The 12,269-nt window shown below is 36.3% G+C and overlaps 2 protein-coding genes across 2 annotated transcripts; one reads left to right on the top strand and one right to left on the bottom strand.

Moving 5' to 3' along the window:
• Positions 1-298: 298 nt before the first annotated feature.
• On the bottom strand, positions 299-2,377 carry LOC114738960 (ubiquitin-conjugating enzyme E2-17 kDa). Its single transcript, XM_028927024.1, has 5 exons — positions 2,250-2,377; positions 1,394-1,471; positions 1,081-1,208; positions 817-921; positions 299-714 (listed from the first exon to the last, which is right to left on the bottom strand). The coding sequence occupies exons 2-5, from the start codon at positions 1,461-1,463 to the stop codon at positions 571-573; spliced, it is 447 nt and encodes a 148-aa protein (XP_028782857.1). The 5' UTR covers positions 1,464-1,471; positions 2,250-2,377; the 3' UTR covers positions 299-570.
• A 635-nt stretch (positions 2,378-3,012) lies between these two features.
• LOC114738976 (DNA ligase 1) lies at positions 3,013-10,519 on the top strand. The gene is made up of 11 exons (XM_028927042.1): positions 3,013-3,613; positions 4,107-4,420; positions 5,197-5,274; positions 5,381-5,483; positions 5,972-6,060; positions 7,844-7,955; positions 8,145-8,198; positions 8,265-8,313; positions 9,035-9,135; positions 9,386-9,498; positions 9,905-10,519. The coding sequence occupies exons 1-11, from the start codon at positions 3,182-3,184 to the stop codon at positions 10,248-10,250; spliced, it is 1,791 nt and encodes a 596-aa protein (XP_028782875.1). The 5' UTR covers positions 3,013-3,181; the 3' UTR covers positions 10,251-10,519.
• The last annotated feature ends 1,750 nt before the right edge of the window (positions 10,520-12,269 follow it).

Genomic DNA, 12,269 nt, shown 5'->3' with positions numbered 1-12,269 from the left:
CTTGGATGTTGAGAAGTTTGATGCTTGGGTGCCGAGGAACGTTAACAAGGCGGCGGATGTGCCCAAAGCCATTATGTATATACGTTCAAATTACAGTTTTCTTCTTTGTAAGCGTTCATAATGCCAGAGATTTAAGTATCCTCGACGACTAATCTTCCATTCCCGCTTTGTTTGAAACAAGACTCTTCTGAGTTTTTTTGACTCGAACTCAGCGAAGTGAGCAGAAAACGATTGAGCCACTACAGAATCAATATATATATATATATATATATATATCTATGATATACAGGATATCTTATTATTTATAAACCATAAAAGTAAAGCTTATTTAATCAAAGTATATAACACATGGATTCCACATTTAGTAATTAATGATGAGAAGATATATAGGCTACCACCAGACACAAAAGTAAAATAAACGCTTGAAATTGAAGTCAATAGCTACAAGGCTAGAGAGTTGTTCAACATTCATACAGCTTGGACGGATTATTACGAAATGATGATAGCGCGAAGCACTAACTGTTTCTGAGCAAAAGCCCCCGGCCCCCCGCCCGGGGGGGGAGGGCTAAGCTAATTCATGGCATATTTTTGAGTCCAAGAACGGGCCGTAGTTTCATATTTGGCTTTGTCGTTCTTGTAGATGTGAGCAATCTCAGGCACCAAAGGGTCATCTGGGTTTGGATCAGTGAGCAGTGAGCATATTGACAGCAGCACCTGCATGCATCATTCCATTACTCACCACAAATCAAGGTTTGTACATCTTATTTTGACAAAACTTAAGGGAGATTTGCATGGAGATATAGAAAGGCATTATACCTTAGAAACTGTAAGAGCAGGGCTCCACTGCTCTTTCAGAATGTCAAGACAGATACTTCCATTGCTGTTAATGTTTGGGTGATATACCTTTGTTCTAAAGGAAACCTGTTCAAAACAACCAATTACTAAACGAGAATCGTCTCATATTGCAAAACTTAATGCGTGTGTATGTGTAACGGGGAAAAACTAACTAGACTACTTGCATTAGCTGATTGATAAGGAGTCCATAGAGCTCTATCAAATTAAGCATTGTGAATTAATTACCTTGGGTGGCTTGAATGGATAATCTGGGGGAAAGTGGATGTTCACCAGGAATACACCCCCAGCATAAGGACTGTCTGCTGGGCCCATAATTGTGGCTTGCCAATGAAACATATCTTCACCAACAGGGCCTGTACATATGATATGCACAATACATAACTTACTACCACTAAATCATAGTAAATATAAATTTTGGTTGTGATTGGTTATACTATGCACAGCACAACATATGGCTGCTACAGCGCACACAAGCTAGGTTGTAAGTTAGTAAAACAAAAGGAAACAAAAATTCAGATAAGATGATTTCGATGCGTACCAGCGCTACAGGAAACCGGAGGATCCTTCTGTAAGTCCCTCAATTCCTTATTAATGCGTTTTGAAGCCATTCTCACTCCTAAAATAGCAAGACATAACTACTGAGAACTAGTTGAGATCGAAATGCTTATATAACATGACATATAATTGTATCCATTTCAAATCATCCCTGGGAAGAAAGGAAGATAAATAGCATATTTCAAAAACATTCTTCTCACACTTTAAAAAACATGGCATTGGATTTACATATTAGATATAACCAGGGAGCCAAGCGACGTCCCAATAAAATCAAGTTCCTTCTTTTCATTTAAACCTTATACTGCTTCCTTACTCACTGGGAAGGGCTTGTTAAAAGAGCACGTAAAAGCCCGGACTTAACATATAGGTTCTTTAGCGGTAAAGAAGACCGATTTTTATTAAACATAATAATAATACACGGTTAGACGAATAACAGACCGACTCTCCTCAGTATGAGGGAGAAGATGAAAGAGGGAGGCTACTTATAGTAAAGCCTTGGCATGATAGACCTCTCCTTCTCATATTAGTGGCCATATACCTTTAAGGACCGAAAAATAACATAGTCTGTAAGCAACGAAACTAAAGGAACAGCTAGTGACCAAATCAACGAAGTAATAGAACAAGACCCAAAAAGAATCGATGACAACAAAGAAAAGGACCCATCGAATTCCATGACGCAAAACAAGAAAACAGTAGAATCTCTACCAAAATCTAATAACTTCACAGCCGCTATATACGAAAGCCCACAAATAAAAGGAAGAGCGCGTTCAGTCTCGAAAGAATGATCAATGAAAAGTACGAAAATTGTTAGGGTTTTGGGTTTGAGAAACTCAACTAACCTCGCAAACCCAGGGATTTGATCTTCCTCGAGGGGAGGGCTAGCGTCCGGGAGTGAACGAATAACGGGATACGGGAGGATCTTCTATATATAGCCTCCGGCTGTCGTCGTATGCTCACAAGCCGGCTTCGGAGAAATGAACGATTTTTCCTGTTTTTCTCATATTTGTATGGTAAGATATACTCCTGTATAAATCCCCTCTGATTTTTTATTTCAAGATATTTAAATTTAAATTTAATTTTGAGATTAAATTAATTAATTTAAAATTTGATTTGAATTATATTACACTAAGAAAATAACCGTTGTTTGAATAGTTTATTAATAGATGTATTTGATGTTCATTATTTTCTTCAATTTATTATACCAAATATATGGAGAGCATATTAAAAGTTTGTGAAGTTAATTATATTAATTAATATAAAACATAAATTAAATATACATTACTTTATATTATTCATAAATTATTCTATATTATTACTTCAGTTTTTTTTAAAACTTCATGCAGCTTCATATTTTACTTGACTTAAATACTAAGTTTTATTTAAAAATTTAAAATAAAAATAAATCTGAATTCCACATATGAGGTTTGGCTTCATTATTGCATAATCTATAAGTATTTTTATAAATATTTTTATGAAAATTTTTTTAAATATTTTAGGAATCAAGGTTAATTGATGCAAGTAACAAAAAGTATTTAACTTTATGTAGTGAGCTTCTCTATTAATCAAAAATTTTGGCGCAAAAAAAAAAAAAAAAGAAATCCTAGTATGTGGAGGGAGACAAAATTCCTCTCGCTGCATCGATTGAGGGAGGCTGGGCTGAATCTGCTTCCATCTTCTGCTTCTACCTTCGCAGTTGAATTTCCTCGACCTGGAGCCGTCTCTGCTCATGCTACTTTTCCTTTCGTAGATTCACGACTTCTCAAATCCCCAAATGAGCGACAGAAAAAAGAAGCAGAAGCTAGAGGACGCAACCAGTAGTTCGCCATCGTCATCTTCTCCATCGACTTCCTCCGACTCCGACCACTCTTCAAAGAGGCGGCACCGTCATCGAAAGGAGCGGCGCAGAAGAAGCGATGTCAGGTCCCAGAGAGAGAGAGAACGGAGAAGGGAAAAGGACGAGAAAAGAAGAAGGAAGAAGAGGGACAGGAAGAAGAGTGGCAGAAACAGAGAGAGAAAAGAAAGGAAGATGAGAAGAGAAGGGAAAAAGAAGAAGAGGAACTACGATTCCGATGAAATTAGTGAAGACGGGTTTGATTCTTCCAGTAGTGGGTCCGAGGAGGAAGAAAGATTGAGAGTCGAACCTGAAACTGTGGTGCGTGAAATGATGGAGGAATTTCCTAATGTTGGCAACGATTTGAAACAGGTACTTTTCTTACTTTCAACCATTTCTGTTTTGAGTGTTGGTTCGGTAGATGATTTTGGTGGTGTTTAGTGAATCTAATTATACCAGTTAAATTGCTCAGATAACATTCATTGAAGACTTCTAAGCTAGAAATATGTTGCAGGCAATCAGGCAAATGCAATATTAATACCGTAATTTATTAATCAACAGTAATTGTCTTTTTGATGTTACCATGCCCAAGCAAATAAACGAAAAGTAAGGAGTACTTTGAAGTTTAAATACTCAATTAGAGCTGTAAATGACACCCTGCCATTTGATTGATGGTCATTGTGGCGTTTTCATTTTCGCTATGAACTTTATTAGAAAATTAGAAAATACGTAGGATATGTCCCACGGCTCAAATAGAATCTCCGATCTCTCTCTCTAGTCTCTACCATTCTCCCCCTTCCCCCTGCAAGTTTGTATTGTGGTGCATATATGTTTACAGTTTTTCTTCATCTTTTTTCTATTATAGCTTTTGCAAATGATTGATGATGGGCAAGCTGTTGACATCAAGGGAATATCTGAAAGATTGCTTATGAAGCGTTTGAAGAAGCTGTTTCTTTCACTAAATCTTGAGGAAAATGGAGATAGAGTATTCTTACTTCCCTCCAAAGTTCGTCCTACTTTGGAAGTTGTTGGTCCTCTAATTCACGCATATATAGGTTCCGGAAAGGAGCAATTAGACACTTCTGCAGCAATGACTGAAACACATTCAGTTCCAACAGATATGAGGAATGAGAAGATGGTTGATGACCCAGAAGCTCCTTCTGCTGGTCCCCAAAGAAGGTGAGAGGGTGAATATTTTTTGTTATATTAAATTTAATGAAACATAGCCTTCTGTAAGTATTAGAGATATTGACAGCAAAAGGATTCATTATCTGTTTCATTTATTCTCATGTTTCTTCTCTTTTGTTTCTTTTAACAATAGTCGCTGTTCTTTATTGTCTATAGTTCTAGTTAAATATCTTTGGTAGATATTTATTAATCAGCTCACTTGTAGGAAAATCTATTGAAGAAACTGCTTTATTAGTTTGGTCTGTCAATATGTGTCATACTTAGCCTTCTTTATATTGTATCATTTCGATAACTTGCTAAGATAAAATGTAAGTGTGCATACTGAAGCTTTCCTGTAATTTTAACCTATGTCTTGAGATATCTGCTGCCCTCCTATGGGAAGTGGGGTTGCTAGAACAGGAAACAAGGTGTCTTTACCCTTGGAGTTACACATTTTCTAGTTTTCATATTCCCTTTTTCTTCGGTGTTTTATGGGTACTATGAACTCTGGGCTATTCGTTTGTTTCAATAGGTTGCTGTTTACCTTATTGTATTACTTTTGGGAGAGTGAGTGACTTGTCACACAAAAGGGTGGTTCGCAAGAATCAAGAGAAATAACTTGATTTGATGGAGTTTGTAGATCCTCCATCTGAACAGAAATTTAACTGTTTTTTTTCGTAAGTTGACATTTTCGTATCTTTACAAACTTAATCTGTAATTCGATAATATTTTTTTAAGGATTATTTATTTTTCATGTTATTTTAATTACTGATATATTATTTCTGCAGAATGATAGGCCCTGCAATGCCATCAGCTGAGTTACTTGCTGCAGCTGCCAAATTAACAGAGGCTCAAGCTGAGCTCAGGTGCCAACTTATGATGTTTTCCTTGGTAAATGCTTTATATCATTTTATTTCCAGGACGTAATTCACATCATTCTATGCTTTTTGAAACTTTCAAATTTATTCTTAGAGAAGCAGAAGTGGCAGATGATGGCGAATTATTCATAGGACCTCCACCACCTGCTATGGTTACTGAAGCAGAATCGGCCAATGAGGCAGAACGCTTTGAAGAGGTATTTAACTTTAGTGATACATCTAAGTAAAAGTTTTTCTTTGTGCAATTATTAGGTATATTTTTTACTTTTTTGTTTAATTTTAAAAATGGTGCATGTAGGTTAAACTTTCTCTCTTGTGGTAAGTTTTAAGATAAAAGCCTTGGTTTGTCCAATTCGTGTACGGTATTTTTATTTAAAGGTAGCATTTTTCTTAGGAACCTGAAAAATTAGGAAGTTCAATTTGGTGGCCTCTGTACTTTGATGTCTCTTTTGTCTTCTGTTGGCCTATGCTTTCTAATGTCTCCATCTTTTCATATCTCTTTTCAATATTTAAACCTGAAATGAAGAGCCGTTTCATCCAGGATTTCCGATTATTCTGACATGTCTCTTTTTTTCTACGTGTTATTACCCATTCAAATGAATTTTAAATAGTTAATTACACTCTAATCTTTTGTATGGCATTGAACAATATATCTTACGTTTGGCTTCTCAATCATTTATTTCAGGTCACAAGGATCATGGAAGCTGAGGCTGACAGCCCATATGATATTCTTGGAGTCAACCATAATATGTCTACTGATAACATAAAGAAAAGGTTTGTTCTCCCTCATAGATATCATTAATTGACAAATAGGATATTTGTTATGCATAAGACTTGAGTGTGTAAGTTTGTTAACAGTTTTTAATCTTAATAACAGACTTATCTTTAAAGGAGGTAGATTTTCAGGATTCTTTAATAACTATCCTTTATAAGGTTAATAGATGAAGGAGAGATGTTATGATCCTTAATGAGGTTATGAATCCTAATACTTTCTATTATCCCTTTCTTTCGACTTCTGTCCTCTTCCTTCAATATTATTTACCTGGCCAACTCTGATGCAGGATGAAAAATTTTAAGAACCAATTTGACTTAGTTGTCAGCATGGCATGTTCATTTGGTGAATTTTGCTTGCCTGAACTGAAGGGAGAGATTGTGGTTTGCCAAGGAGGGAAAAGATGTCTGAAAATATGAAAAAGGGAGAGGAAAAAAAATGTTCTTTGATGCGTAAGGATTTAATGCAGAGAGAAGAGTCAGAGTGAAGAATAAATTGTTTGAAATCCATAAAGGAAAAGAAAAAATGGGATATGAAAGAGTGAGTAGCGTCACATATATGATATTGATGCATATCTGGTTGGTTAAACCTATCCAATTTGTTGAGCAGATAGAATGACCAGTAAGGTTAGATTTGGGCAAAGTTAGTTTCATAGTCTGGTTTGAATACACATCCATCTCATAGCTTAAACTAATTGAACCAGACACTGTCAAATAGTCACATATGATCACAGAAAGAGATGGAATATGTCTAAAGAGGCCCAAAAGTAAAATGCGAGGCACTCAGTTCTGTTTCTCAGTTTAAGTCTCTGAAGAGTACAACCAAAGAGAAAGTTATAGATCTAAGGGCGCCAAACTAATGCGGCATGAGTGGATAATGATTATGTTCATTGAGTTAATTTGTTATTTGTAGTCTGAGTTGATGGCTTATTTATTACTTAGTGCTTTTGAAATTTCAAAATCGGTCTTTGTGATATCTTATATTGTGGTAGGACTGATATTTTATGTCTTGTTTTGAACTGGGATTTCTTGAGGGCTATGTTTAGGTTGCTTAGTCTTGAGCTTACGTTAGTTGTCATACTACAAATAGGAACTTTTATTGGCCTATGTAAAGGCATGGTGTCAATTTTAGGAATTTACCTTTTAGGTTCTTTCCCATGCTACATCATAAGCTCTGCTACAAAAAGGAAGAATGAGATTTTTTTTTCTTCGAATGGGATGAAAAGGTTTCCTTGAAGATGGTGAAGGTTAGATAAAAAGGGAAATTGTTGAGGTGTGGACAACTGGACTTTGAAAAGGAAACACGTCAATCCTACATGAAGAATTGATGTAGATTCATGTAGTATTAAAGTAGATGGGACTACAAATCCAGCCTCTATCAAATTAAATGAGAATCTTGCGAAGGAATACATACCAATGTTAATTTGAGGTCTTGTTGTGCCAAAAACAGAGTACCGTTTTGATATTATTTAAACTAGGAAAAGAACCTTCATGTCTGGTGAAGGTCGTGCACACTACTTTACTCAAGTTTGATTGTTGCCTGCAATACTCAATCAAGAGTCTATACATCATACTAATGCTAACATTTGAGCATCAGACCTGAATGCTGGGAATTTTTCTTCTGATAACTTCATATTTTTATTCATGGCCTCTTGTACTTGTATGATACTTCCTGTACTGATCAAATTACTACTCTCCTGCTATTTTAAGCATTATTCTGATATGGAGTGCCATATAAAATCAAGGTCATTTCACTGTTTTTATTATCTTGTTCAATGCCTCTTAGGTACTGGAAGATATCACTCTTGGTTCACCCTGACAAATGCTCTCATCCTTTAGCCCACCAAGCATTTATTAAGATAAATAAAGCATTTAAAGAGTTACAAGATCCAGACAAGGTTAGTCTGCTATGGAGTATGTTTTATTATTTCTGCGACTAATAGATGAGAGTTTTGATGAAAAATTTGTTTGCTTCATCAATATCATTGAATCTTTCTGCTAGTTGTTATCTTGCTGCTGCAACCGTATTTGGTCAAATGATAATTGATATTTATCTATTTAACAAGACAGCATTGTTCCTTTTGCAGAGGAAAGCAATGGATGATAAAATCAAGCAGAAGCAAGAGCAGGAAGATTTAAAGGTACGACAGATAGTTGGCTTGCTTAGCTTATAACTTCCATGACCAATACCTTTTATGTGTCTGCAGGCTGAGTTCAAAGCTATGCGTGAGGCTGCACTCTGGCGAAGATCACAAGGTGGCTTATTTTATTTAGTTTTAATTTCTTGCATATCAGGGTGGGAAGAATGATAGAGGTGGGGAAAATAAAAAGAAATAAGAGTACATGGGAGCCTTGAACAATCTAATGTCTATTATTGACCTTGCTAATAAAAGAAGAAATAGATTTGCAATTTGTAGGATATAACGTATAGTTTATTAGAGGGGACGATTTTAGCTGTTTTTTCCCTTACTTTTCTACTTATACCTTGTATGCATTGAACTGGGATTAATGTGAGGGTATAAAAATTTATACTAATGTACTGATGTATATTCTTTTCTTGTCTTGTACAGAAATTGGACTGATATTACAAAAGCTTTTTTTTATTTTGTTCTTAATTTGGATTGTCTTGCTTTGTGCCGCTGGGAGAAGGTGCTTTAGGATGTATAGTGATTAGTGACCAGCGCACTTGATGGAGTGTTGCCTGTTATGCATTAATAACTAAACACAGTGCTAAAGTGTTAATTCAGCGGTAATCTTTTTGTGGTGTGCTCTTTCCTTTGATGGTGCTAGTTTACATTTTGAGGGAACATAGGTATACCACACGAACTTTCCGATTGCATGGCCTACCCTTGTAATATGTATTGCAAACACAGTGCTGAAGTGTTAATTCCGATTGCATGTGAGTGCGGCAGTGTTGGTAATCGGGTGTCAGTACTTCTAGAGTTTGTTATCTTATTGTTAGGAAGCTTGTTGGCAGGTATATCAATGGAAGGTGATGATGTGCTTCTGGCAGAGACAGAGGTCAAAGAGGAACTAAAAAGAGATGAATGGATGACAACACTGCCTCCTGAGAGGAAAGTAAGTAATCTTGATCCTTCAATTGTTGGCCTGTAGGAGAGCTTATAAATGAATCCATCAGCACTTATAAGATCAAGAGAGTATGAGCTTGAAAGTATAAAGAAATATTGAAATATGGTCTCTCTTTTTTCCAAAAGGTGGGAAATAGTCACAACCATAGCAGTGAACATTTTGATTTGTGTAAAGGGAGCTCTATCTATTAATATTTCGGTGATTTCGCTAAATGAAGACCATTTGTTTGATGTTTCAGCCTGGTATGCCCACACAAACGACTAAGTTCAGCCGGAGCTCAAAGGAAGGCCGTGGTGATACCAGTGCTTGGACGGATACTCCATCAGACAGAGCCCAGAAAGCAAAGATGAAGTATGTATTCTATTCAAAAGTGCTTTTGGTGGTCAATTTTGCTTCCCTTCTGTTTAGAGCATGAATTAAGGAGATTTGGGTCTCCATAAAGTGACGCCAGTGCTAGTTATGTGTTTTGATTTAATTAGATTATTAATTATTAATTTATATGTTGAAGTTTGTAATTGATACTTCATTTTGGGATGACTGCATGGTGGTCACTGACTCCAAGATGACCACCACATGTTGGAAGTTTTAGTTTTGTTAGAATTTTGCTGAGTGGATACCTGTGTGTGGAATTGCTAGAGGCGAATTATTGGTTCATTGACTTGTTTTTCACTGACAATAACAAAACGTCATATTCAGAGTAGATAGCTTTGTTTTAGTTTTCTGTTGGTCTTGTATCGTAATGATATTTTCATGGCAGTTATTTAGAGGCATACAATGAGGCTACTGCGCTTGCCTCAAATGACGAGGCCAAGAAAAGGGCTAGTGAGGATGCAGAGTTGGTGGACAAATACAATAAAGCGAAGAGGTCAAAATCATTGGTACAAAAGCACCAAGAAGAGCTTACTGGCAAGTCTAAGAAGAAATCAAAGCGGAAACAAGAAGCAGAGAAAGAAGATTGGGTGGGTGATCATCCATGGAAGCCTTGGGACCGTGAAAAGGATCTCACGGCTGGGAGGAAGAGTGTGAGATTGGATCCTGAAAGCATGGGTGAGGGCTTATCTTCAAGGTTTTCTGCTGGAACCTTTCAGAGAAACTTCCTTTGAATGCTATCTGAGCTTGCAATTATCCTCATCAGTCAGTCTCTTTTGCTTAGGCGGTACTTCTGTTTGTTGAGTTCTTTACATTTGCAAAATCCTTGGAGAAGTTTATGTTCTTTGGGTGCTTAGCTTCTCATTTGATTTTCTTTCTTTGGTTAACATCATATTACTATGGATAGACTTGTATGCATGGTTGTCCAAAAAAAAAAAAAAAGCGCAAGACTCGTATGCATGGATAATTTTTAAAGATTCAATCTGCGAAAAAATTAGCATCCTTTCAAGAGTCTACTATTGCTTTGACCAGTTCGGTTCGACTTCGAAAATATTTACTTTCTATACAACCGCGCTCGGTGGCTATCAATTTGTCAGATGAATTTTGGGAGATTGAAGGCTCCGGCACCATAAATTTATGCAGAGTTCATTAAACGCCATTAATATTAGTGGCTCGTGTTTGTGGCAGCTCTTCATCAGTGGTTAAATGATGCTGTTGTTCAAAAGTCTATTATGTTCAAAAAATTTTGAGATTGATAATGATCATTCTTTTCTAAGTGAACTAGAATTTTTTTTTTTTTTATAGTTATAAGAATTTCAGTTATCTAAATAATGTATCTAAGAGTGATGATTCCGACTATGATCATTACATGTATGATACTAAATATAGTTGGAATAATCACATTAATAATGGTATTGACAGTTATCTTCATTTTCAAATCTATATTGATTTCAAGTTCGAGAGCTATTTCACATCTTTTTTTTTTTATTTTCAAAATGTTATTATCTTATGTTCCAAAGGAACTCCTAAGCAATGAGAACAAGACAAGCAAAAATGAAATTAAAGACCGCCACAAGTTAGGGATCGCAAATCAATGCAGGACAGTCTCGACAAATTCAGAAGATGGACATTTGGTGTCTCAACGAAAGATATTTCCATATCAAACTTAGGGCAGGCAAGAAAATCCAAAAATCTATATCCTCTTCAACAAGCACACATCAGGTTTGGTGTTTAAAAAAAAAGAAGAGAAAATTACACTTAGGTCCCATAGAGCACAATTAATATCAAAAAGGTCTCTCGAAATCGCAAAATGATTCTGAAGTCCCCAGGGACCTGTGTGTAATTAATTCTAATTGTGAAATTACCTACTTACCCCTGTTAATTTTATTGCAGCAATTCGTTTACAATCTCAACAGTGGCTGTTAACAACCCGAGAAGACGTGATTGACAACCTCGGCAGTGCTCATGACAACTCACTCTGTGGAATGCCAGGGGCGTTGTTGAGGTTGTTAACCACCTCTTCTCGAGTTGTTAACAGTCACTGTTGAGGTTGTAAATAGGTTCAAATTAACAGGAGTAACTACGTAATTTTACAATTAGAATTAATTACACACAGGTCCCTGGAGACTTCATAATCATTTCGCGATTTCGAGAGACCTTTTTTATATTAATTATGCTCTGTGGGACCTAAGTGTAATTTTCCTTAAAAAAAGGCGCATTGGTATTCTCCCGTTACCATAAAGGGATAGATATAATGATGAGTTTGAAAATGTATGCTTTGTAAATACATTTAATATATGTGGGACAAAGCAGCCCAACCTCTAGTAGTCCCACAAACCGCCCCAAGGTGCCCCCAACAATTGCTTGGTTCACACTATTTCTCGTTCGATGAAGCAAGCCCCACCAGCTATGGATGTAGCTATCCCCATTGCAAGAGTAGGCCCCATTTATGATATAACATCATCATCATCATCATCATCTTCGTCTTCCTCACCTTCCAATGGCTTCTTCGCTGCGGCTGTGTCCCCAACACTTTATTGGTTATCTTGTATGCATATTTCTAACATATGTTGGCCTTCAATGAAAGAGACTTCAATTAGTTACCCCTTTTATATTTAGATCAACCACTTACTTCCACTACCATCTCTACCAATACAAGTATTACATAAAGTTCCCCTTTGTCCACCTCAAAAGGACCTAAGAATTTAAAGGGTTTGGCCTGATGTTTTGATTTGACGAACTTGTCACATTGT

The sequence above is a fragment of the Neltuma alba genome, unplaced genomic scaffold (assembly GCF_004799145.2).
Source record: "Neltuma alba isolate B1F8T4 unplaced genomic scaffold, ASM479914v2 tig00013730_pilon, whole genome shotgun sequence".
NCBI lineage: Eukaryota > Viridiplantae > Streptophyta > Magnoliopsida > Fabales > Fabaceae > Neltuma > Neltuma alba.
The sequence above is the reverse complement of the archived record's forward strand: the minus strand, read 5'-3'. Positions and strand labels throughout refer to the sequence as shown.

What these genes read in the sequence shown, in the direction of transcription:
- LOC114738976 (XM_028927042.1), top strand. Translation starts at nt 3,182, where the DNA reads ATGAGCGACAGAAAAAAGAAGCAGAAGCTAGAGGACGCAACCAGTAGT. An exon ending in GAGGCTCAAGCTGAGCTCAG is followed by an intron (nt 5,275 to 5,380) that starts GTGCCAACTTAT and finishes ATTTATTCTTAG; the next exon opens with AGAAGCAGAAGTGGCAGATG. An exon ending in GCCCAGAAAGCAAAGATGAA is followed by an intron (nt 9,499 to 9,904) that starts GTATGTATTCTA and finishes TTTTCATGGCAG; the next exon opens with TTATTTAGAGGCATACAATG.
- LOC114738960 (XM_028927024.1), bottom strand. Translation starts at nt 1,463, where the DNA reads ATGGCTTCAAAACGCATTAATAAGGAATTGAGGGACTTACAGAAGGAT. An exon ending in TCCGGTTTCCTGTAGCGCTG is followed by an intron (nt 1,209 to 1,393) that starts GTACGCATCGAA and finishes TCATATGTACAG; the next exon opens with GCCCTGTTGGTGAAGATATG. An exon ending in ATCCATTCAAGCCACCCAAG is followed by an intron (nt 922 to 1,080) that starts GTAATTAATTCA and finishes TGTTTTGAACAG; the next exon opens with GTTTCCTTTAGAACAAAGGT.